At 50.8% G+C, this 26900-nt stretch overlaps 1 protein-coding gene across 1 annotated transcript in view; it reads right to left on the bottom strand.

Moving 5' to 3' along the window:
* Window positions 1–26900, bottom strand: part of LOC144829050 (uncharacterized) — a 491023-nt gene that overhangs the window by 370422 nt on the left and 93701 nt on the right. Inside the window, exons 10-11 of the mRNA XM_078687792.1 lie at window positions 22360–22384; window positions 1780–1815 (exon numbers count right to left, since the gene is read on the bottom strand). Of these exons, the coding sequence (XP_078543918.1) occupies window positions 1780–1815; window positions 22360–22384 (61 nt within the window). The remainder of the gene's footprint in view (window positions 1–1779; window positions 1816–22359; window positions 22385–26900) is intronic.

The raw sequence follows: 26900 nt of genomic DNA, 5'->3' as shown, positions 1-26900 counted from the left end.
AATTATTGGAAGGATATATCAATAAAAAAAAACATACAAAGCACATTGGGTCTACTGGTTGTTTAGACCCTTCATGGTCAGGTTTTAGACCTATGTTCAGCACGGAGTCAGCACTGATTACAGTTTTAGATCACATCAGATGTGCTCTGGATAATAATCAAGCGGAGTTGCTAGTGCTGCTGGATTTATCCGCAGCTTTGGATACAGTGTCTCACCGAATCCTAATGCCAAGACTGGAGGAGATTGGAATTAGTGGACGCGCCTATCTGAGCTTCCTAAATCACAGCACGCAGGTCATTAATTTAGGCTCCTTCAGGTCCCGCATTACGGACCTCACCTAAGGAGCGCCTAAGGGCTCTTGTTTGAGCCCTACGCTGTTCAACATACATGTGCCCCCCTTGCAAAGATTGGGAGAGAATTTGGTTTCAACCCCATTTCTTATGCATATGATACCCAACTTCTCTTTTACTTTAACAAAGTTCCTTAACCATAAAACCTCGCTTTTTAGAGGGCATGAAAGCTATTTCTTTGTGGATGTTGGATAACTACCTCCAGCTAACAGCTGGAAAAACTGAGATTATGCTCTTTAGTAATGTCAGTATACTCTGGTCTGCAGATTGGTAGCCAGAGGATTTGGGCACTGCCCCGATCCTCAAGACTGTGGTTAAAAACTTCGGTATGTATCTAGATCAGACCCGGTCTATGAAGGACCAAGTTGGAGCTACCTCTGGGACCGGTTTCCACATGATGCGTGCACAGAGTATTCCCCCTCCTTCCAGTAGCTGTATGTGAAACCTTGGTTCGGGCACTGGTCATCAGTCGTCTGGACAATTGCAACGCTCTTTTAGTAGCTGCCAATGAATCACTGCTGAATAGAATACAGGTTGTATAGAACACAACGGTGCAGCTTGTTACTAATATGTCTCCTAGAACAGCCTCCCTTCTCCTCTTGCAACAACTACATTGGCTGCCCATTCGGCACAGAATTAAATACAAAGTTGGCGGCATTATACATAAAGCCTTACATGGCAAAGGATCCATTTACTTAGATGAGAAACTCATTCCCTACCAGCCGGGCAGGGTCTTACGTTCTTGAAAGAAATGTCTCCTTACCATTCCAAGTTCCAAGAACTCCCGTACAAGAGGCAAAGCCTTTTCCTATATGGTCCCATTGTTAAGGAATCAACTGCCCCTTACACTTGGAAGATGTGATGATCGTTTGATCTTTCGGAAACTCCTTAGAACTGAACTTTTTTGCTGTTTAACTGTCTGCTGGCTCTGCCCTTGTACTGCTCTAGCGCAGACATACTCCTTCGGAGGTGATTTGGGCGCCTTATAAGTTTTAAATTAAATTGAATTAAATTTAAATTAACCACGAGTGGTGTCCTAGAACCTGCTCTTGTTTTATTCATATAATATGTTTATTTCTTAATCCAAGATGTTGTACGCGGCCGGCCCGAGATGGGTTGTAGGGGACATGCCGTGTTACTCACCGGTGTAGTTGCTCCATGCATCATAAACTCTGCTTTCTATCCCTTGCTCGTGAAATTGTTGGCCCAAAGGATTGTAGGCAATAAAGCACTGTATTTTTTTTGTCATGTGTTCTGCCAATAAAATCGATTTAATTCTAAATTCAAATTAAATTACCCCCATGCAAACAAACACTCCGTGAAAGCATACTACCTCTTGGTTTTTCGATAGATGGAAGGGAAATAGTCACCTTACAAGTGTTTGGTCACAAACAGGAAAAACATCTGGCACATGTGAAGTAAGACATACCTGAAATCCGCTAAATCTCTTGCTGCTTGGTTCTCCCTGTGTTAAAAATACAAAAGAAAAGCAAATAGATTATATTAAAAAAAGGCAATGCGTGGGTTTTACAAACTATTGCTTAAAAGGGCTCAAACAGGGCACAGAGAACACACCAACATTGGGGAAAGGCGGAACCTGTAAGGGGGAAAATTAGACATTTGAAGGCTGGAGGTGATGCTGCTCCAGGTGGCTGTAGGAAGCTGGCACTTTAGGCGATATACCACTAAGTGGTTATATAGTGTAAAGAGTCCAGATATCCCCACAGAAGTATACATGACTCAATGTAAATCCAAACAACCATTTGCGGTAGTGTGGTCGAGAGGCCTAACACGTGAGAGTAAGACATTTGTTATGCACACAGAGTCTAATAAATGACAACTCAAAAAGGAGATCCACAATTTTATAAAAATAAACTTTTCAAGATTTACTTTAAGACCAGATGTACATTAAAAGGTAAGTGTTTAAATAAAAATACTTCTCACTTAAAAAGAGTAAACTTAGTGCAATTAATCAATCAGTCTACCAATGTTCACCTATGGGACTTGCATGTGGCCAGAGAGGTGCCAAGTGGGGGTACAAAGGTACAGTTCTGGGAAAGAACAGGCCCTGTGAACCTGAATGGCAGTGACCCAGGGCACATCAAGTCAAAGGACATCAGAAATATGGCAAAAAGTGGCGAAGAGGGGGGGGGGGGGAGGGGGGGTACTGCAACAGAAACCCAGCATCCTACACAATGGTTCCACCAGGATCAAGGATACACTCAAATAGCACCCTAGGCGGCAGTAGGGCGGCCGGGTGCAGAGTGCCGAGGTCTAATGTTAGAGAACGGGAGGTGTGCCCACCTTTGCCAACCACCACCACTCAGGTGGGGGAGGCGAAGTGAAGCACACATCTCAGTCCCCTCCCTTTTGAAGATGAGGGAATGAGGCATATGCCCCCTGTAGGAAGCTGGCTCTATATACTATACCAAAGTAAGGTATAGTGTGCCAGAGTCCAGTAGATCCCAAAGGCTTACAGAGGTAAAAGTAGATAATACCTTACTCTCTAGCTGTGGTAGTGTGGGAGAGCAGTACGGCTTTATCAGAGGGTAGTGTTGAGCATTTAGGCAAGAAAGGAGGAGACCAACTCAAAGACTGAACTCAGGACCAATTGTTTCCATGAAACATATTTCTTTGATGTATTTTATTTTTAGAACCAAGCAGGACTTAGCACAGGTAAATAGAAGTGTACTTTCCAGTCAGATTGATCAAAGAAGCTGGATGAGGTTGACTTTTGTTACAGGTTTGTGCAAAGATGCAAATACATATGAAATTACTTTTGGATCCCTTTTTAGAGTACTTTTTACTTTACTTTTTCTAGTCAGTGTGATATGCCTAGATATCACACTGGGACATTTCCTATATAAAAGGTAAGTCAACCAGTTTTCATAAAACCAGTTTTTTAGGTTTTCGTACAAACCATCAACACTTAGATGTTTTTCAGAGGAAAACAGTCAATGCAATCCCATGAAGAAAAATGAGGTCATCTGTTTGCAGGTAAGTACATGGTCTTGAGGGTCGAGTTTCTGGGGTTAGAACAATGGTTTCTCCAGGGTCAAGAATGTACTCACTAAAGCACCCTCAGCGGCACTAGGGAGGCCAGGTGCAGAGGGCTGGGGCCCCATGTTAGTCAATGAGGCTAGGGGGGCTGTCGGCTGATGGCTGATCTCGGACAGGCCACAAGGTTGAGGGAACAGAGGTCCTGGGGTTAAGCCCAGGGCAAAGGGGGAACCAAGTTAGCAAAGCCGGGTGTAGGGTGCTAGATCGACGTCAGGTTCCCCATTTTCAAATCGGGAACCTCTAGTCATAACAAGCAGCAGGCTCAGGCACGAAGACTTTCTGGAGGCGACCACCTGTTGGAGAGGTAAATTGGGATGCTAGGGGTTGCCTGGAAATAGTCGGTTGGGCTACCCAAGGCCGTGGGGAAGTCGGGTGCAGGGCTGTCTTAAGCAGTCAGGTTTTCTTTACCAGCTCCAGTCTTAGCCAAGGGGATCCTCCAGAGAGGCTGCAGGAGTTGTCACGAGGCTTTAAGTAGGTAAGGGATCACCAGAGCCCAGGTCAGGATCAGCAGGGAGACCTCATGGTTTTGGGAACCATGAACTCAGGCCATGGGCGTAGGGTGCTGACTTGTGGATTCGGTCGGAGCAGAATCTGGTTCTTGAGCAAGTCCAGTGCTCACGTGAGACAAAGTCTTTGTAGGGAAGGCAGGGCAGGTCCTCTGCGTTCTGGGGGATGCAGGACACGCAGGTAGCGGTCGAGACAGACAGGTAGGACTGGGGCAAAGGCAGTTGGTGTCCTCCTCCTCTTCTTCCTTCAGCACAGAACTTCGGTCCTTCATCTTTCTTGAGGAGGAAAGGTTTGGGGTTGCCCCTAAACACTACATTTAGGGGAGAGGATGTAGCCTAACGGTTAGGGAGGTCGATCTCAAATCTGGGAAACCAGGTTCGAGTCTGTGCAAGGATGCTCAACAAACTGTGATTCTGGGCAAATCACTTAATCTCCACGTGGATAAAAAAATAATTAATGTGTCCTTGTGTAAGCAACTAGTGCTCATGTTAAGTGCTCCGATACCCAATACCTTTGGGTCAAGTGCCCGCTATATAAAACTCTGGGTCCCTTCCTTGGAGTGGATACACCACCTATTATGCCACCGCCCAGTGGGGGGGACGGACATAAGCCTCACTCTGGTTGGCTGGGTCTCCCCTTCTTCAAGATGGAGGGTGCAGAGTTGTGCTTCGGCTCACTCCCCACCTGAGGGGTGGGGTTGGCAAAGGTGGGCCCACCTCTCCTCCTGTCTTGGTTTCCCCCCTCCAAACTGGGGGTCAGAACTGGTGGGGGCCAGTTTGCTGGTAGCAGCATATGGCTGGGTCAGCTCATAAAGGTGGCAAGCCTTAAAGGTTTCCACTTCGTGGACCCTGCCCATGCTGAGGCAGGAGGCTTGGCACCTCCACCCAGGATGTGCTTTGTTTCAGAACCCAGAGAGCGTGAGGCTCTTGACTCAGGGGTCCAGAAATAGGTCTGGCGGGGGCAGCAGGCGAGCAGCCACTCAGACAGGACACTAGTGCTGGGTCGTTTTTCAGAGGGCACCTCTAAGATGCCCTCTGGGTGCATTTGGCATTAAATCCCACACAGGCATCAGTTAGATGGCACAATTTGAGCAGCAGTCCTTAAATGTCTTCCCTGGTCACAGTGACCTTGGTTCCCCTGTTGCCAAATGGGTGTGCAACAGTACAGATTTAGGGAAAGAACATAGGCCCTGGGTACCTGGTTGGCAAGAACCTAGGTTACAATTGGTCAAAGGGCATCAACATTGGGCAAAATGTGGGGGTCAATCATGCAAATAGGGGCACTATCCTACAGAAAGGATTAACAAATGGCTGATAAGGACCAGAATAGTTAAGACTATGCTACATTCAGAGCAGTTAAAAAAGGCTGAGCTTAGGAGTTTGCTACTGGCTCCTGTGAGAAAGTGGCTCTATATATACTGGGCTAAAATGAAGTACAGTGTGTATAGAGTCCACCAACCCCAGAGGTATAACAGATGTTAAAGTCCGAACTGACCTTCCTCTCCAAAGTGGTAGCTTGGTCGAGCAGTAAGGCAGCACCAGAGGACAATGTAAAGCATTTGTTGTACACACCTAGTCAGCAAAAGGTTTCACACACTCAAGAACTGAACTCTAGGCCAATTGTTTTTATATTCACAAATATAGGCGTTTTATTTTTAGAACCAATAGTTATAAAAATATACTTTTTGCAAAGGAGCAACAAAGTTTGTGCACACAATTAATACAGTATTGACAGTAAGCAACACAATCCTAAAACACACTATAGCATTGAGCTCAATGGGTTTTCTACATGTAAGCAGTTGATTACTATATAAATGACTTTAGTAGTCCCAGGACTAGATCCTAGATTCAGTCCTGGGGTCTAAGCTGAAACCAGATTAGCAAAAACGTTTCAGTTACTGTAATGAATTTTCATGAATATAAAGCGCTTTTAAAAGTGCACACTTAGAAACTTTTCAATGTAAATCTGACAATGTTATTCAATGAGAGAAAATTCAGGTTGCAGGTAAAGTACGATCGCGTTACTTTTGTAACCCAGCACTGGTCTCCTAGGGCCAGCACTGGGGTCTAAACTCAAAACAGGTAGGTAATTGAGTTTCAGTATTTCGCGTGATTTTTAAAGAATATTTCAAGTTTTCAAAAGTAGAGAAGAAATTTCATAGAAAAGCACACAATGGGTTCCTATGGAGAAAATACAGATTACTAGTAACCCCGCTAGGGATTACTTTTGCGGTTCAGTACTGGGCTGAAAGGTACAGCACTGGCTTCTCCGCTGATCACAGGTGAGTACTTCGGAATTTGGCTGATTTTATGTGAATATTTTCCGTTTTCAAAACTTCACACTGGGTCAATGTTATCAAATTGCAGGTAAGTAAATTACCGGTTTCCAGGTGAGTACTTGGTTGGTGAAGTTAAGGTTCTGGGCATAGATTCAGGGGTCCCCCAGGGTCAGGTAAGTAGAGTTAGTTCAATCCCAGCGACACAGGGGCGGCCGGGTGCAGAGGTAGGTAGGCCCAATGATATCCAATGAGGGAAGGGGGACCTTCGGTTGGTGGCTGCTGGCTAGTAGGCCACACGGCTGTGGGAGCTGGGCTCCTGGTCACTTGCTCAGGGCAAGGGGGGGGGGGGGGGAGTAGGAAAAGACTCCGGGGTCACAGCCAGCGGCATTCAGGCGGCTAGGTGCAGGGTGCTTTTGAGCCGTCGGGCGCTCAATGTTATCCAATGGGAAAGGTTAAAAAGGAACAAAGGCTGCAGGCTCGGGGACGGAGACTCTCCAGGGGCGACCAGCACTTCGAGAGGTAAGTTGGGATCTTGGAGCACAGGGAGGTACCCCAAAGGGAGGCACAAGGGGCTGTAGGGCGCCAGGTGTAGGGGTGTCTTTGGGTGTTAGAAAAGCTTACCCTGAGCTGGTCGCGGTTGGGGTGGCCCGTGGTTCTGAGTCTGCAGGCGTCGGCTGGTTCGCAGAGGAGGGTCTTTGAGCACTGGACTTCGGGACCCAGTCGCCGGGGGGACGTCCTCATGGTCTTGTTTCGTTTAGGCCCGGGCTCGGCGGGTCCAGGAGAGCGGGGGGGGGGGGCTCTCCACCCAGGGGTCCAGCAACATGTCTGCTGTGTGGCAGCCTCAGCAGCCACTCAGCCCAGACGTGGATTGTAGGTTTGGGTTTTGGAGGGCCTCTCTAAGATGCCCTCTGGTGCATTTTACATTAACTCTCACACTGGCATCAGTGCGGGTTTAATGTGCTGAGAAGTTTGGTACCAAACTTGTCAGTCTTCAGTGTAGCCATTATGGTGCTGGGGAGTTCCTAATGACAACCTCCCAGCACCATATACTCTTAATGGCATCACTGCACTTACAGTGCCCAGGAATAGCCCTGGGTACTGTAGGGGCACAGGGCTCATGCACCTGGGCCCTCACCTCTGGCATAGGGCACCCAGCTAGAGGGGTGACTGAAGTATGCCAGGACAGTGGGTTCTGTGGGCATGGCACACAGGGGTGTGTGCCATGTCGACTCTTGTTTTAGTTCTGTACTTAGGCACTCAGCCTGCAATGGCAGTGTGTGGGTGCCAGGGTACAGGGCCCCTGAGGGTGGCACAATAAGTGCTGCAACCATCAGGGGTCTTCTCTGGTCACTATGCCCTGGGTACCATTTACTAGTGGCTGAGAGGTGGCCAGAGATGCCAATTGGGTCTTTTGTTTCAGCATAGTTTTAGGGAAAGAACACAGGCCCTAGGTACCTGGTTGGCAGGAACCCAGAGCACACTCAGTCAAAGCACATCAGCAGTTCAGAAAAAAGTGGAGACATACCAATGCAAGAAAGATGGCACTTTCTCACAGCTCCAAAACTGCAGGATGAAATGTACCTAGGAAGAATGAGATCTATGCGCCCTGTGATTGTATCATAGAAACCACGCAATCTGAAATATTTTCAGTGCAGAGTTGTAGGAAAGCAACCATTTTTGGCATGTCATTCTAACTTGCCTGGAACTTGATGGGATTTAGACTGGAAGTGCACTGGGTTCCTGCTAACCAGGTCCACAGTGCCACCTCTTTCCCAAAAACTGTACAATTGTTGCCCCAATTGGCAAAACCTCTAGCACTCTCTCCAAGTCCCTAGTAACCCATGGTACGTAGAGCCCGAGGTACTATAGAGTCCCCAAAGGCTGCAGCACAAATTGTGCCACCATAAGGGACACCTCACCAAATTCATGCAAGACTGCCTTTGTAGGCTGCATGTTTTGGTGCAGACAAAAGTAAAAAAAAATAAAAAAAAACAGGACATTACACATCTTTGTATGCCATGCCTCTTACCACTACATGTAATATTAAAAGTCACCCCTACAGCAGTCCTTACAGTCCTAAGGCAAGAAGGCGAGGTGCATTATATTACTTGTAAAGACAGATCTGCATGATCAGGCCTGACCCTGTGCGGGTCAGTTCCATTACTGCCAGGGCAAGTGAACTGGGCAGCAATTTTAAAACATGTGCTGGGCAACGAGTTTACCAGCTACATGATGGCTTCACTGAAAATAGGGATGTTTGGTATCAAACATCCCATATTCACACATTCACCATGATTCCAGTGGTGGATCTGTTAATACATGACACAGCGGGAATCTGAGAGGTGCCCCATGAAAACCTATCAGCCTCTGGTGTGTTAGCTGGCTGGTCTCTACCAGCCTGCCAATCAAGATACATTTTTGACCTTCCAGGGTGAGGGCCTTCGCTTTCAGGAGATCTGAATTAAGCCTGCACTGGAACCTCTATGACAGAATGACCTACTGATTAGCAATCCTAGAGGTGAGCTTCAAAGACGCTCTGGGCTTAGAAATGCAAGAAAGGATCCCCTCACAGGAGAGGAAGCCAACCCCCTTTATCCAGAGCCCCTTGGCACCTGGACAGGCAGGAAAATTAGCTAGTCAGGTTGGTGTGCCCACCCCAGGCTGGTACCACCCCTATGGTGGTCTACCGTGAAGCGGACACAACTTTTTAGAAATAGCCATCTTGTTGATGGTAAACTTAGGCATTCTGGGGCAGGATTATGCCCACTTCCCACAGGAATCATGCCTATAGGAAGCAGTGACCCCAGTAATCAGTAGCCCATTGGCTACTACCCTACACTCCACTCCACTAACGCCTCTAAATTCAGTATTATGGCAAGCTCCTGGCACCAGAAAATCAGATCCTGCCTACCTGAAAGAGGAAGCCTGATGTGAAGAATCGCAAATAGCATGAAATATAGACACAGCAACTGACCTGGTGCCAACCAAGCCCGCCTACTGACTTTAACAATTGCGCCAAAAGACGACTTGTCCTGCAGCTGCTAAGTCTTCAAAGCCTGGGAGACCTGCCAGCACTTTACCCAGGAACCAAGGACTCCTGTCTAACAGCGGGACGGTCACCTGAATCCTGCAGACACTCGAACAAGAACCGGGAGGACTCCAGAACGGAGAAAAACAGATGCCAGCAAGCACCACTGAACCAGAGCACCCCCACCCCCCTGTGTTGAAGAGGTCCCCAGGCCCTCAAGGTAAAGAGTCCACTGCGTAATGACCCCTTGTGAACTCCGACGCCGCCTGCAGCCTCTCTGTGCAGGCCCCCTCAACAGCGAGTTTTGCCAGACAAAGAACAGTGACACCCCAAAGACCCTCTGCACCCGGATGACCGACCTGAAAAGAACAACCAAAGGTGTCAGTCCCACAGCATCGTAAGACCCGAAGCCACTGATTGGTTGCACCAAACTGACCTCTCAGTCCCACCCTGCAGCCTCTTTGTGACTGAAACAATCCCCATTAGATTGCGTTGGGCACTCACAGTTTTCCCCACTGCACCTGGCCAGCTTAGTGATGCTGGTGGTGACCTGCTGGGGCTGTCTTGGACCTTGCCCTAGGTCACCTTTAACCCAGGAGACTGGTCCCGTAAGTCCCTGCAAAGAACTGGTGTGCCGCCCATAGGGTAACATTGCAGCCTTTGAAAATTGCACTGTGTTGACTCTTTAAATGCAAAAGAATTTCTCTTGCAAAACGTACTTACCTGATCATATTTATTCTGGTGGCTAGATATATATAAAGATACGCATATCTTTTATAAATTGGTACGGATCTCCATATGGAGCTGTGTGTACCATTTATTGACTATTGTGCGTATTGGTGAATGTCGAACACTTCCCTCTGATAGGCCTAAGGCTGCTCGACCACACTACCCCCCCATAAAGAGCCAGCTTCCTACAAAGGTACTTTCTAGTCAACATTTAGAAACACAGGAGGTTATAACATAGGAGACCTGACAGCTAAAAACTCAATTCAAGGAAGAAATATCTAGGAGGGGAGATCTCTAAAAAATAATTACAAATATAAACCATTCTTGTATTTTTATCAAACCAGAAAGCTATTCCAGATTAAAAATCAAAGCAAGATGGGGGCGTGGCTTAGCCAGCGGCAATGGCGGTCGCAGCTTTCTAGAGCTCCCGCTTGCCCGCACAACTATCCTTCAGTTATCCTGTTCCCCGAGTCGATCTACCCTATCTGGAGTGCGGAGACGTCGGCAGCAGAGAATAGTGTCCCTCCGGTGTACTTGGCGGAGCCCTGTGAGCCTCGGGCGCCCCCGGGAGATGGCGAAGGGGGAGCGGCCTAGTGGACGGCCGGGAAGCCCGGGACTTGCGGGGCGCACAGGCAGCGATACCGCCGGCGCGGTACGACCGCCCTGCCAGTTGTTGGGCACCGGGGCAGCCCTGCGAGTCACCCGCTCGCTGTGCTCACTGCCCCTGGGCGCGGAACAGCGCACAAGACTTACGGTGGAGCGTGACTCCGTCCTGCTGCCGGCGGCGGCCTGGTGACATCTGGGAAGCCGGGGGGCTCAATTTTCGCGACGCCCGCCTGGGACTCGCGCTGGGCGGCGGCTGCCTGCGGGGGCCGGTCGGGCCTCGGCGCCGCATTTCTGTGACGACCCCCTCCAGCTACTGCACAGGAAACGGCTTGGAGTGCAGGGGAGCGACCGTTGGTGGGCCAGGTGGCCGGAATAGAACCGTGAGTACCAGCGTGGGGGCCCCTGGACGCCGGTAGTGGTGGCCACTGGACTATCTCTTCCTGAGGGGTGCAGCACGGCCCGCAGGCCGCTGGCAGCGTGGGAGTGGATCCTGAGGCCTATTGCCGGCTTTCCTGAGCCGTGCCACGAGCCTGGAGCCTCGAGGGACACCACCGGGCGGAGGGTGAGCCCTGACAGAGCTGCACAAACGACGTCAGAGACCCATTGCTGTGGAGCCCATGGTCGCGGGAGAGTGGCGCCGCCTGGCCCGCCGGGAGACTGGGTGCCTTGCTTGTTGACCAGTGGGGGGCTGGACTCTGGGCCTGCCTGGACCTGGCCTAGACACAGCACTATTCCACGGAGGAGATTATCCGGGGCCCTCTGAAGGAACAGTAGCCCCGCATCCCTCGCCGGAGTAGACTCTGGTTGGACTATTTGGGACTGGCAGCCATGACCCGGGGGGGGGAGGTGGTGGCTCCACTAAGCAGCCGACCATCGACAAATTCACGGGACCCTCTGGGGGTCCGGGCCCTTCGAGTGGAGGACAACAACAGTCGCAATCCCTCCTGGGGGTGGGGCCGGGCAATACAGCCCTCATGGCAGCCATCACTTAGTCCAGAGACATGCTGGACGCCAAGATAGGCGCAGTTGGCGTGGATGTAACCCTGATTCGCCAAGACCTGAGAAATGCGGTGGAACGGATAACCGAAGCTGAATCCAGGATCTCGGTTGTGGAGGATGATATGGGCTCACTGAAGAGGCGTCTGGCGGTGGTGGAATCCGTGCAAAAGAATCTGGCGCTCAGGGCGGAGGATGCGGAGGGGCGCGCTCGGCGCAACAACCTCCGCCTCATTGGTTTTCCGGAGCGCTGTGAGAGGGGAGACATGGCGCGGTTTCTGGCTCAGTGGCTGCAGAGCTGGATGCCTTCTGAGGCCCTGTCCAACTGTTTCATCATTGAACGGGCTCATCGTGCCCTGACCCAGAGGCCCCCGGAGGGTGAGCGGCCCAGGGCGGTGATAGCTCGACTGCTGAACTACCATGACCGCGATGCCATATTGCGGGAAGCGAGGTCCAGGGATGCTCTCCTCTTTGAGAATTGCAAGATAATGATCTTCCCAGACTATACTAAACTTGTGCAGCAGAAGCGTCAATCCTTCATAGATGCGAAGGCAAAGCTGCGGGGCCTGCAGCTCCAGTACTCTTTGCTGTACCCGGCTCGTTTGAGGGTGATCTTTCAGTCCAAGACGCTGTTTTTTGACTCCCCGGAGGATCTCTTCAGGTGGACGGACGAAACGGTGGCGCTGCGGCCGCATGCTCAGCCGGGCCTGAATCCGGGTTCCTCGAGGGGATCGTCTCAGGAGCCCGGGGATCGACCGCCCAAGGGCAAGAGGAATCGACGGTCCCGATCACGGAAGCGGTCGGCCTCTGTCTCTGGTGCGCGTGGAGGTGGCAGGACTGAGGACTCCGACCAATCTGGAAAGTGACATTGATGAACTCAGGTACTCTGTGGTCCATGCTTGATGGGGTGGCTCCCGGGCTCTGGAGTGGTAGTGGCTGTGGCCCGTTGGACTTGTGGCCTATTTGATGTCCCCGCGACAATCGAGACTGTGCTGTTGATCTGTGATGGGGGGGTGAAGATGACTCGGGGACCGCTGATTGGGGCAGTCCCTCTCCTACATTGGTAGGAATTGTTGGGGGGGGGGGGATGTGACGACTGGGTATTCAAGTTTTGGGATCCATTGGTATGGTTGGTCCTAGGCCCTCCGTTTTGGGCCTGGGAGTGCCCATGCCGCGACAGATGCTTCATGGTTTTGTGAGGTATGGGGGGGGATGTTGGGAGGCGAGAGGGGGGGTTCTGAACCTGGTTGCAGTAGGGGGAGTTTGGGGGTTAGAGGAGGGAATGGCAGTTGCTGTCCCTGCAGTTTGAGCTCTGGGGTGATGGGGGGGGGGGGGGGGGTGCACGTACTTATTATGATGATGCAATTGTTGTTGAGTGGTGTGTGGTATAGGCGCAAGGGGCATTCATGGTGGCCTCCATTTGATTATGGCTGATACGATACACGGACTCCCGTTGGAGTCTTTGCGAGTAGTTACATGGAATGTGAGTGGGATGCTTGACAAAGTAAAACGTGGGGCTGTTCTGCGCTGGGGGAAGAGGGCCGCCGCAGATGTGCTTCTGCTTCAAGAGACTCATATGATGGGGACGAAGGTGCTCTGCCTGCAGAGATTGGGTTATCAACAAGTATACCATGCAGGCTTTACCAGGGGGTCCAGAGGGGTGGCTATCCTCATCCATCGTAGGGTGGCGTTTGTGCACGAGAAGACATGGGCCGACCCGCAGGGTCGTTATTTGTTTGTCAAGGGCATGGTGGGTACGGAGCCCGTGGTCCTGGGAAGTGTCTATGCCCCCCCCCCCCCCTGCAGTGGGCCCTGGCTGAGAGACTGTTCCAGGTGTGGAGTGATATCCCAGAGTCCCTGGCGGTGGTCGGGGAGACTGGAACGAGGTGATGGACGTCTGTATGGACCGCAGGGGGCGCCGAGAACTGAGTGAGCTGACCTCCCCTCCCCCTCCCTCCACAAGACTGCGAGCGATGTGTGATGGCCTGGGCTGGATGGATACCTGGCGACATATGCACCCTACAGCGCGCGAATACACGTATGTGTCTGCAGTACATGGCTCCTTCTCCCGCTTGGATTATATGTTTGTTCCCCGGTTGTGTATGTGCAGAGTGCGTGCAGTGGAGATTTTGCCGAGGGGGCTGTCTGATCACTCCCCAGTATTGCTAGAAGTGGAACTCCGTAGGAGACGCCAGCCCTTTCGGTGGCGGATGTCCTCGTGGCACCTTCAGCAGCCTGGCTATGTCAAACATCTACGGGAGGTCATTGATTACTACTGGCGGGAAAACTTGGTTGAGGATGTAGACGCAGTTGTGGTATGGGAGGCTATGAAACCCACTGTGCGGGGAGTGGACATTGCATGGGCCGCTGCAGCTCGTCGTGGGCGTCGTGAGGCGATCGCGACGGCTGCTGCTCTGGTGGAAACATTGGAGCGACAGAGTCGGGGAGGTGGGGATGAGGTTGCCGTGCGGCTCCTTCTCCAGGCACAGCAATCCTACGCGTCGGTCCTACTGGACGAGGCCAGGCAGGCGTGGCTGGCCACGCGGAGCCGGATATACCAATGGGGGGACAAATCGGGTTCCCTGCTTTATAGACTGTGCCAATATAATATCAAACCTGACACGCTGCCTGGTCTCATTGCGGAAGATGGAGTGGTTATCACGGACCCCGCCAGCCTGGCGGCGAGTTTCGCGGCCTATTTTGCGACGCAGTATGCTCCGTGTGATAGCCTATCGGGCGCGGAGGTGGCTAAATTCATAGATGACCTACCCCCCAAAGCAGTGTCTGATGAAGCCCGGAATTCTCTGGATGCTCCTCTTACGGCGGAAGAACTGGGAGATGCTCTGGGACAGCTTAACGTGGGCAAGGCCCCCGGACCGAGCGGTTACCCTTGTGAATTCTATAAAAAGTTTCACACGCAACTAGGGCCCCACTTTCGGCGTGCGCTTGAAGCGGCGCGTGCACAAGGTAGGCTACCGCCTGATTGGCGTCATGCAGAGATTGTGGTTTTCCAGAAACCAGGTAAGCCCCCTGATAGGCACGACTCTTATCGCCCTATCTCGCTCCTTAACATTGAAGCCAAAATTCTGGCCAAGGCCCTGGCGAATCGGTTGCTTCCGTATATCACGGAACTGGTGCACCCCGATCAATCGGGCTTTATGCCCGGCAGGGCTACACGCCATAATATTCGGCGCGCGTGGGCTGCAATTGATGCCATGGGGGCCACAGGTGAGCAGGCGGCTTTGTTGCTTGCTGATATTAACAAGGCGTTTGACTCGGTGAGGTGGACATTTCTGTTTGCGCTCCTGCCCCGTCTTAACCTGGGCCCCGTATTTTTGTCATATATTAAGCTGCTCTATACAGACATCACAGCTACTGTGCGTGTTGCCGGGGCGGTGTCGGAGACCTTCCACATTGGCCGGGGGACCCGGCCGGGATGCCCTCTATCCCCGTACCTCTTTGCCCTTGCTATGGAGCCGTTGGCTGCTTGGGTCCGTATAGACGCGCAGATGCGTGGCTTTGTGTGGCCCTGGGGCCTCTCTGATAGAATCGCGTTATACGCAGATGACGTCCTCTTCTTCCTTACATACCTACGACGCTCCGGGCCGCGTGTGTTAGAAATTATGCGGGTCTTTGGGGAGGTCTCGGGCCTATATCTGAATATGGGTAAATCTACCCTGTGGGTCCTTGGAGGTGGCACTGTGTCGGATCCTTGGACATCGGACCTACAGGTGGCAACCACTGGCTTGCAATACCTGGGAGTGTTTCTGTCGGAATCTGCGACCCACACGTGGGAACGCTCTGTCCTTCCGGTATGGGAGCGGGTGCAAGCCGACGTGAAAACTTGGTCCCGAATGCCACTTAATATCTTTGGCCGATCCGCCATCTTTAAGATGGTAGCGCTTCCACGCCTTCTGTATCAACTGCAAAATTATCCCCATCCGGTCCCGACCTCGTGGTTTCGGCAGGTGAACTCGGTATTGGGGCGGTTCCTATGGGCTGGGGGGTCTGCTAGGGTGGCGCTGCGTACATGCTTTTTATCTACTTATTGTGTGGGCCTCGCCACATCGGACCTCCTGTCCTACTACCAAGCAGCTCACCTGCTCATCCTAAATGACTGGTGGTACGGCCATAGGGGTGACCCGGCCTATGCCCTGGAGCGCGCACAGATGAGCGACAACACCCTTCATATGCTCCTCTACTCTGCTCGGCTGCGGCGGGAGTTGCCCAGAGTCACAAAGACTGTCTTCCTTGTTTGGCGCCAGGCCCTGAAGCGCATGGGCTGGTGGGGTAAGCTGACTGCGGAAACACCCCTGTTGCGTAATGGTAGACTGCCTGCCCTGGCTTCCTTGTCAGGTTTCGGTGGTTGGGACGCGATCGGGATCTCGTCGCTGGGCCAAGTGATGTCTGGCACCGCTCTTAAGTCGTTCCAGGACCTCAGTGCGGAGTTCTGCATGCCACGGTCCCAATTCTTCCGGTATCTGCAGCTCCGGCATGCGCTAACACCATACATTGCCGACCTTGACTCGCTCCCTGAATTCAGCCCCATTGAGGCGAAGTTGTTCATGGGTGATCTCGGTGACAAAAAAGTATCCCGAATATACCAAACGGTGGTCACTCATTGTGCTTCAGATTTACTTCCCCTGCGGACGGCTTGGGAAGCTGATATTGGTCCCATGGATGAGGATGATTGGCGGGAGGCCCTGGAATCCCCACGAGGTGCTGCCATCGCTATGAGGCTCAGGTTTATTCAATTTTAAATTCTCCACAGGGCTTATTTTACCCGTGAACGCCTCTGGAAGGCGGGACTGATTGAATCCCCGGAATGCCTGCGTTGTGGGGCGGAGATGGGCTCGCTGCTTCATACGGTGTGGCTGTGTCCTGGGATAGCTGGCTTTTGGAGGTGTGTGGAATTGCCTGTCTGAGGTGCTACACTGGGACCTACCTCGCACTCACCGGTTGGGAATGCTCCATATTCTTGCAGGAGTGGGGGGGAACTGCTATAAGCGCCATCTTTTGCTGTTGGGACTTGTTTTGGCCAAAAGAGACCTGGCACGGGCATGGAAAGACGAACGAGCACCTCCTTTGTGTGTATGGAAGGCGGGGCTGGATTTCTGTATGGGTCTGGAGCGCCCGATTGTTGAAGCGCGAGGGTGCCCTCGCAAGCACTTTAAGATATGGAAGAGATGGGCCGATTATAGAGACTTGCCGCTGGACCCCCCGATCGACCCCGAAGAGGAGCCCTAAGCTCCCCCATTGCATGGGCCTATGTCTTGCGCCTTGCCGGATACACTATACTCACACACGGCTGTTTTTCCCCTGATTCTTCTTACGTGCACAGGGTTAGGGTGGGATTGCGGGGTGGGGGGGTATTATCAATAAATAAGATTTGCGATGATCTCATTTCGACCTTTGATCCTGCTAACAGTAATGTATCCAAATGCTTGGTGGTTTCTCCTGATTGTGGGGTGCCACATTGATTGCCTTGCTTGATTTCCTTAATAAAATCTGTTGTGGAAAAATCAAAGCAAGCATTGGCAAAGCCAATAGGTCTCAGCCTCGTAACGCTGGCTATATACTATATAAAGTTACAGCAATCGCAACAATGCTACAATAATAAGAAGAAATTGTGTTGTGCAAATTGTAAAGAGGGAGCGAGCGTATATGCATCATCACATTAAGCAGTAGGTGTCTGCCTAAGGACGACGAGGTGGCCAGGCTATTTTTTTTTTTTTTACGTTCTAAGATGGCAGATGCTACTTGGAGCATTGAATTAAAAAGTAGAAGTTGCCTGGCCCTTACACCAAGAAAAAAAAGTATTTTAAGGAGCGCAAAGGGTGGGGGAGTTACAAAGTAGTGGTGGTGGATGGGGGAAGCAATGGGAGTGGGCGGAGCAATATTTAGGACTTGAGGAGAGAGGATTTACTAAATTATAAAAAGAAAACAGGGGTGGGAAGAATGGAACAACACCGAGTGCTTGGGTTGGGAATAGAAGAGAAGAGCAGCAGAGTTAGTAAAGCTGAAGTGGATACAGACGGGAGCAACATGCGGGGGAGAGGAAGGGCACAAGGGAGAGAGCCAGAAAAATAGAAAGGGAGTTTTGGACTTTGGCCCTTTTGGCAGGTTCACCCCTGAACTTTTTGCCTTTTAATATGACCTGATGGTAGTGATTTTAGGCTCCTGCACACTTTAGCACTGAGGCCCAGTGTAAAGTGTGTGTGCTCTCAGTGCGTGTGGTGAGATTGGCCTGCCCTCCCATAGGAATGCATGGGGGATAAGTGTGTCCATTGTAATTCCTGATGTAAGAGGAGTGCAGGGGCGAATTTGGTATGTGTGAAATCCTGAGAATAAATGCTGTGCAATGGTGTGCGCAGATTTATTGTAACTAGTGGAGAAGTGCCACTTTTAGAAGTTGGCATTTCTGTGTGCAGTGTCTGCCTGCCTGATGTGAATTGTATGTCTAGCTTGTGATTGACAGGGGCTGGCTGGTGTGCTTGGCTCCAGGAGCCAGGATGGGTCTGCCCGGTGGTGAATAGGGAGATCTGCATGCAGATGGGGAGGAGTTGCACCTAGGACCTGAATAGGGCTGGGCCTCCCCTCCACAATGCTGACTCCATCCCCTGTGGTGCATCGGATGTCCCTCGCCTGTCCTGTGAATAGAGGAGAGGAGCTGAGCAAAAACAAAGTGCTCCTGAACCAGTTGTATCTGGTTCTATCCTAGGCCTGTGATGTGTCACAAAGGGAAAATGGTGTATAAAAGAAGGGGCGGTGACCCCATGTGAATGTTCTGCTTTGGATCCTGACTGAGGCAGGGAGGACTTGCCAGGAGGGCTGCCTCCCTGGGCCCAGCTATGCCCTGGAACCTTTTTGCTCTATGTCTTTATTTAAGGACCTTGGGGACTTTATGCTTTATTCCTTGCCCCAGGACTTTGGCTTCCTCTAGCGCTGCTGGAAGCTCTATCTCTTAATGGCCCAGCGGAGGAGCGTGGGCTGCACAGGGCGATGCTGCAGCCCCTTTACGAGGGAATCCCCAGCGTAAGGATTCCCCCAAGATTGCCTTAGTTTCAACTGTGGGTGCCCACCCCGCTTATTTGATTATTGGTTTGATTATTTGTACGAGAGTGTGCCCACCCCGCGACTTTGCGCTCATTTCTCTTAACTGCACGGGGGCCCAACCTGCGTCTTTACTTTTGGTAAGAAAGCAGGTGCCCACGCTGCGTTTTCACCGCCGCAGCCCAAGTGCAAGAGGAGATCTCTGGGCCGCTGCCAGACGCTACCCGGAAGTCAGGCAGCGTGGTGCTTGATGGTGGGCGGGACTTCCGGTTTACGGAAGGCAGCCCCGCGCCTGCCCACGCTGCAGAGAGAAGCCGGCCGAACCATGTCAGACTGCTGCTCGAGGCTCCCAAGAGTTGTTGGGAGCCCCAGTGACCCCGTGGAAAGAGCCCCCGAGAAGAGGTGGGGGGGGGCTCTCCGGGTGATCACTGCAGCAAGCGCAGCAGCATGATTCTTGCGGAGGGGGCACAAGGCACATTGCCGGTGCCTGCCCCCGTCGCCTCCAAGTGAAGAGCCCTGCATAAGAAGAGAAGCTTCGGTGAGTAGGGGCTGTCTGCGAGTCAGAGCAGTCCCACCAGGAGAGCAGGCCGTTTCACCATTGCGGGCATATTTATTTATCAGGGCCAAAGGGGCCCGTGGGAATTTCCAGGACCCCCGTGGTGCTGAGGCCTTAGTTGAGATGGCAGCTGCCCGATGGCTAGAGGGAAGCTGCACCGTGGTCCTGAGTGTTTATAGGGCCAGGGGGGCCCATGTGCTCTCCCCTGTGAGATGCCTCAGTGTTGGGGGCAAGCTCTTCTGCGTTAGTGGCGCATAGCTATTTCAGGAGCCCGTGCGAGCCATGGGGACATGCTTCTTTTCAGAGCCATTTGGCTCCAACGTGGGGCATATTTGTTTAAGGGTCACTGCCTCATTTTGCATTTGATTATCTACAGCTGCGCAGCAATTAGTGCAAGCTGCACCATTTAGGCGCAATTCTTGAGAGGGACAGAAGTGGCACCGAGGTACCAGGCCTTCTCCAGCTGCGCAGCACTTCGTGCCAGCTGCTAAGTTTAGGACTTCCTTTGAGATTCCCAGCTGCCCAGCAAGTAGTGGGCAGCTGCAACGTTTAGGTTTTCGCAGTGGCGAACCCTTGACCTTCGCTGCCTAGGCAACAGCCCTGACTCTGTGGACATAGGGCATTTGAGCCCCCTATTTGAGCTGGCCAGTTGGCCGGTGGGATTGTTACATTTATAGGGCGCCAGGCCCTAATGTGATTTATGCGCTAATGTGATTTTGGTGCTAGGAAATGTATTGTATATAGTATGTTTAACGCACCCTATTTAAAAATGGTTTTTAGGTTTCGCCTATTATCATTCGCTTGCGAATGTAATAGGCGAAAATTCAAGGGCTCGATCGACTAGTCAAACCACTGCGGTTTCCACTGCGGTTTCTTCACAGTGCATGTGAGCGGGTCACGTGACCACACAAGCACGCGCACCTCAGGCTGGCATTTCTCCTCCCCTAATTACCAGCCGGCACATCAAAGGCTGCTGCTCTCAATGCGTCTTGTCACCCGCCTCCGCAATGCCGAGAAAACACAAAAGCTTCAAAGCGGAGTTTAAAACCCTCTACATTCACGCGCACATTTATCCTCCCCTAATTACCGGCCGGCACATCAAAGGCTGCTGCTCTCCATGCGTCTTGTTTACATTTTGTTTTCTTCGGCCTCTTTTCCTGTCCCCCCCCCCCCCCCCTCCCATTTCATTCTCTGTGGATCTCTTCTGGTGCGCTATCTTTTGCTCCAGGTCTCTTCATTTCTCTTTATGTCTAAATTTCACTTCCTCACTGTTTTCCTTTCTATCGTGCTCTCTCTTTCCTGCTCGCTCACCTCCTCTGGTTCTCGCATTGCCTTCCTTTTTCACTCCGCTTAGTCTTCTGCATTTCTCTCATCTGTGTTTCCATTCTCTCTCTCTCACACTTGTATGGTCTTTCCATCTCTTCCAGTTTCTCTACCTGCTCACTTCGTCAGTCTTGCTTTCCTTCTCTCTCTCCAGTCTCACACTGCTTGCTTCGCCTTTCCCCAGCCCCTCGCCCCCCGCATGTCCTTTTTTGATGTCATTCACTCCTTTCCTTTTGTCGTACACCCCCCCTCTCCCCACACCTCGCTCTCTCTCTCTCGTCACCACTTTCCCGTTTTGTCTGTATACTCCGCTCCGTCTCAGTCCTCTTCCCCCTCTCCCTCCCCTGTCCTTCTCTCCCATCCGCACCCTCCGTAGGCCCTCTTTAGTCACTATGAATTATGCATACTTTGTTGTAAAAAGAATACAACTGCTGTATGCCCGCCATCCTGCCAGGCTGATTTGCGGGCAGCAACAAGACAAGGCGGTAGGAGTGACATTAGCCAGCCACCGCAGGAACCCGGGGCCATCTTTCAGTAAACACCTCATTGGGTTAATGTGCCTGCTTCTGAGACCTGTGTGTAACTTGCAAGTCACAACAAGCACTGGCGTTGCCAATAGGTTTCGCATTTGGAAAGTTGGAGCTATTGGTTTTGTAAATGACATTTTATATTTATATATTGTAATTGACAATGCCAATAACGATATATAAATATAAAATGTCATTTACAAAACCAATAGCTCCAACTTTCCAAATGCGAAACCTATTGGCAACGCCAGTGCTTGTTGATTATGAGGTTGTTTTGCGTATTATGGTTTGTGTTAGTGAGATTATACTGCACTGTGTAATTTACGCCCCTAATGTGAGTTCTACTTAGGTGGTTAGGGTCTACGGTATTTAGACTATGTGATACTGTGCATAATGTAGTTTATGTCACAGACTGATGCAAAGTACAGTGATTACCAGTGTTTACTGGTTGTACATTTTATGATCTATTTTACTTTTACCAAGTTCGCTTTTGTGATGGTTCTGGCAGTGGTCTATGTGGCCCTGTCAGGTGTACATAATCCCTTGTAAATATTGCCCAGTGACAGTTGGCACAGTGTACAGTATGCGTTTACTATTCTAACGTGTTTGAGAATACAAAGTCTATTTTGATATAACCTTGTGTGGTGATAATTTTGTAGTGTGCCTGGGATGTTGCTGTTGTGTGCATGCGCAAATGCTTTACACATGGCCTCCAGGATAAGCCTGACTGCTCGTGGCAAGCTACCAAGGGGGTGAGCAGGGCTTACCTTTGGCGTGTAACTCCCTTGCCCTGACTAGAGTGGTGGTCTCTGCCTGGCTTTGGCGCAAGCTTTAGCCAACTAGAGAGCCCATTTCTAACAGGGAGATTGAAAGATGCGCACTTCAAAGGAGTCCTAAAAGTAAAAGAAAGAAAAAAAGAGCTTCCCTACATGTGAGCCGTGGAAAGATACAAGTCCACTAATCAAAAGGATGGTAAAAAGGCTATGCTCCAACAGAGGGCCAGACTCAAAGTAAGGCAAGCAAGCGAACAAGTAAGCAATGGATGTGCTCTAAAACTACTGTTTTTACTTAGGCTCAAAAGCAGCTTTCACTTAGACTGCAAAAAGAGATCTGGTATGCAATACCTAAAATAGTTAGCAATGCAGAACATCTAATGAAGCTTAAGAAAGGCAGGGAGGTACCTGCTTTAAGAGCAGCTCCTGATTATCCTACACAGAGAAGCTTGAAATGGAATAAGCTTTATTTAAAACCCAAATTAAAAGGCATGGAGAAAAAAAGCACATACATTTAACAGGTAATCTGGTAAACTGATTTAAATAGCTAAACACCAATACAGAAAAACTTACATCTGATGGACCATCCATGTCCCATCTGAAATAAAAGATCGAGAATGTTAACAAAATCAAAATGATTAGCCACCTTCATATACATCATACGTTTGCAGAGCTTGCAGTAATATATATATATATATATATATATATATATATATATATATATATATATATATATATATATATACACACACATACACACATACACACACTTATGTACATGCACACACAAATATATATATGAACTTTACAAAACTAAGGTTACTGGGACGTTAGTTAGGCTCAGATTCCACTCGTACAAAGCTAATCAAATTCAGTAGTTCTAGTTGCTTGAGCCAACTATAGCTTACGCCCCTGCAATGTACTGCTTATGACCGCCCATATTACATCACTCATGACATCTAGTGATTGGGTGTGCTTTCTAAGAGTTTATGATTGTGAAACATTTTAAGCTACTAGAAAGTTACAAAAAAGTTACATTAGTATACTAGGTGTACTACTAATGAGTGACACTACTGCTAACATTATGCGAGTGGCTGTGTGAGAGTGGCATCAGTGTATGGATGTTTGAGTGGCTGTGTAGTTGTCAGTGGGTGTGTGATTTGCTGTGTGGCTGTATTGGTGGGTGAGTGGGTGTGGCTGTATTGGTGGGTGAGTGGGTGTGGCTGTATTGGTGGGTGAGTGGGTGTGGCTGTATTGGTGGGTGAGTGGGGCTGTATGGGTGAGTGGGTGTATGGGCGAGTGAGTGGCTGTATGGGCGAGTGGGTGTATGAGTGAGTAAGGAGGTATCTGAATGGCTGAGTGAGTGACTGGATGTTTGAGTGGCTGGTTATGTGTGTTGGTGTGAGTGTGGCTGTATTGGAGAGGGAGTGTCGGGGAGCATGAGTGCATAGGGGAGCATGAGGGCTTTTATAGGTGAGTGAGTGCCTGAGTTGAGATGTTGTATGGGTGAGTGAGAGGGTGTGAGTGGCTGTGCGATTGTCTGTAAGGGTGAGTGTGAGAGTACTTGTATGGGTCGGTGAATGGGTATGTGATTGGTTGTGTAGTTGTAGGAGGGCTTGTATAGGATAGGAATCGGGCTAGATGGCCGCCTGGTAAGAGCTCCCGTCCGGAGCTCCTAGTGCCTGGGATCCCTTTATGGAATTATCCCGGACAGCACCCATCTGCGCTGAACAAAAACAAGTAACTGGATTTACAGCAAGTAACAGGTTTTACCTCAAGTAACTGGATTGGAAAACACTCACCTGAAACAGCAGCGGAGCCCTGGACGGTGGGGCGAGCTTGGAGAAAGGGCTGCTGCTCGACGCTGGACATCAGAAGAGTTGGAGTCCGGGATCCCTGGGAGGCGTCGTTCGGCTCCCGTGACCGCACCGGACCGGTGAGGACAGCACCCCGGAGATTGCCATGATTGCTGTGCTGCCCACAGGAGGGGTACTGGCGAGCTGTGATCCGGCCCATCTCCGCTGGAGCTGAGGAGGCTGTGGTGGCTTCACTGGGGTCCCGCACCGCTTGCCACGTCGGAAGATCGCCGAGAGTGCTGTGCTGCTCACGGGAGGGATGCTGTCGTCCTGTGGTTCCGCCCGTCATCGCTGGAGTTGAGGAGAGCGCCCGTGACTGCAACGGACCTGAGGGCACACCGGGGACCTGGCAGCGCCGAGGAGAGTGTCACCACCACGCCACCACCCCTACAGGCATCGAGGGGGTAGGCTTAGCGGGGCATGACCAGAGCTTGCCAAATACCCATTTTCAGTTCCCAGGGCAGCGGCGGTGACTACAAGGACACAGCGCTTCCTCTGCCACAGCTCTTCATTCACGGCACACAGCGCTACGTGAGGAAAGCTCTCCTTGGACAAAGTATCTCACAGTCCGGTCACGGTAATCACGACAGGGAAAGGGTGGTTCCCGGTCGCCGTGCTTCCCTTAGTAACCATACCCAGCGCGCACAACTCCTGGGCGGCGGCAGTGAGTCCAGGGGCACAGCGCTTCCCCTTCCACAGCGTGTCTCCGTGCCCTAGAGGCCCCCAGGCGGCGGTGGTGATTCTTTCAGGATTACAGCGCTACGGGGCAGTGAATGAGAACAGATGTCTTTATGAATTCCCCACGAAAACAGTTCTTAAAGCCAAAAACCTCGCAGAGGCAACTTCTATATAAGAAACGTGGGGGGTCCGTCCCCTGCGCCTCACTCTGACGACACCTGGGGAGGTGATCTGCTCGACCCTGTGCACGTTCACGTTTCTCTACGGGATGTGCTGCACAGATGCAATAATTGGGAGCTGAGACGGCCGGTGAGCCTGTCGATCTGGGCACCACGGCAACTGCGATATGCAAACGCTGGCAAATAAGGTCGTATTTGCCCTGGCGGCTGGGTTTGCAGATCGCATGCCAAAGTGAAGTGAAGGCTGATTAAGGTATTTACTGTGCCCCAATACGCTTTGCTGGATTAGTTACTTATTTTGCCCCACGCGATTTTATTACTGATACATCTTTAAAAACACTTTTTTCTTCAAAATGGCCGGGGCCATAAACTGAACACCCAACCCCCGCCTGAACACACTAGGCCCCTCGACAGCTCCTCTTCAGATAATAAATCTGAGATAAGACTCCCTTGGTATGCAGGACCCTGAGACAGCCGGAATTGAATGTGAAACTGCTCGGCCCTGCTATCATAACAGCAACAACTAAAAGAGGACTAATGACTACATCCTCCCTACTTGGTGGCATTTTTAAACTACTCTTGCTCTCTGTGGCGGCCATCATGGACTAGTCCTTCCGACTATTATTTACTATCGGTACCAAGGACTCCACATAGCTCTGTATTTAAATCTCTGTGTTCTTAAGTGTCTGTCTTTTACTGCGGTATTTATCACTATTGTATTTTACACTTTATGTAACCTGGTGCTCTTGATGTGCCTAAGTATCTGCCTTGTACTGCAGTATTATACTACCACTGGTACCCTACATCTTGGGCAACATACACCCATCTTCACTTTTACTCTCTGACAGTACACTGATTGCTACCTCATATTCTACTGTCGTATTTGTTATTGCTGTAACTTGTTTACACATATATTGGACTCGGTAACTCATTAATAATTTAGCGCTATTCTCATACTGTATATGCGGTAAGCTGCACCTATCTCACCCTTGTCCCTATCACTCACTGTTCGCTACCTCATTTATGTATTGGTTCTTCGATGTAAGATACCTCACGATGTTGCACTGATTATTATTACTACCTCATTCACTTCGTCTATTCACGTAAGCTGCACCCAGTCACCTTCTACACCTCGACTACACCACTGTTACCTCGGACATTCTGATGTGTAAATCTGATTCCACCTAACCGGTTCTACCTCATATTTTGTACATGGTGTAAGCAGACTAATACCTCGCATATAGGATACATTATGTAAGCTGCACCTACGCACTGTTCTTGGATTGCACTGACTTCTACCTCTTACACATTGGTCACTCTCAAGTGTCTCTCCTTTGCACTGTAACTAGCGGCTGACAGATTTTTATTTGTCGTCCTATCTCCTATACCCAACATCACAGCCTTTCTATAATGGAGCCCAACGGCACGCACACTTTTAGAATTATCTACCCTCCCACACACCAAAAAAGCCACTAAACGTTTTAAACCTAACTTCTTGAGATCGCACCCTGAAACACCCTTTGCCGACACCTACTTCTCACCGGGCAATGGAGCCCTGAACACGGATATCATCTTCCACACCTCACGCAGAGCCCAATGGAGAAAAGTGTTCCTATACCTACTCACCGTCTCCACCACCAGGAAAACAACTCATGGCCTAACTCTCTCTATCACACCTTCCCGCCTCTTCCCTGGCAGGACTACCATTACTATCTACAATAACGGGATTGTCCTAATTCAATCCACGGATAAAAACCTGGAACTGCTAGACAACCTGTTCCCCAAGTTCAAAGAACACCTCTCCAAGCTGCGGACCCCCACCCAGAACTCCACCAGCACTACCACCCCTGACGTCGCAGCCCCCACCTACAACACCTATACCCCTAGCACCCCAGTAAATGACCCACCTGCGGTTTACACCCCACACTCTCCAAGAACAGTCACAAACGTCTCCACCTCATATACTAGCCGCCCCTCTAACAGGACCCCTCGTACCCCCACTCACACCCCCTCCATCCCACTCCCCCCTGACTTAACTCCCACTCACAACACGCCACCATCTGAACACACCATCGCCCGGAGCTTATCCACCCCCTCCTCCCTTACCCCCCACGGCAGACCCCTCCCCCCTCCCCAGCTCCCTCCCCACTCCCACCCACGAGTCTCACACCTGACACAATAACTCTCACCCACACGCCACCATCTGAACACACCACCATTTGGAGTTTATCCACCCCCCACTCCCATCCCCCCCACGGCGGACACCTCTCCCTCTCCAGCTCCCTCCCCACTCCCACCCAAGACACTCCCACCCTCCCAACAAAAGATACAGAACATACCGCCTCCCTTACCTTAGCATCCCCCTCTCTCCCACCTCCTACTCTCAGCCCCCACTACCCTC

Source organism: Lissotriton helveticus, chromosome 4_1, assembly GCF_964261635.1.
Source record: "Lissotriton helveticus chromosome 4_1, aLisHel1.1, whole genome shotgun sequence".
Lineage (NCBI taxonomy): Eukaryota > Metazoa > Chordata > Amphibia > Caudata > Salamandridae > Lissotriton > Lissotriton helveticus.
The sequence above is the reverse complement of the archived record's forward strand: the minus strand, read 5'-3'. Positions and strand labels throughout refer to the sequence as shown.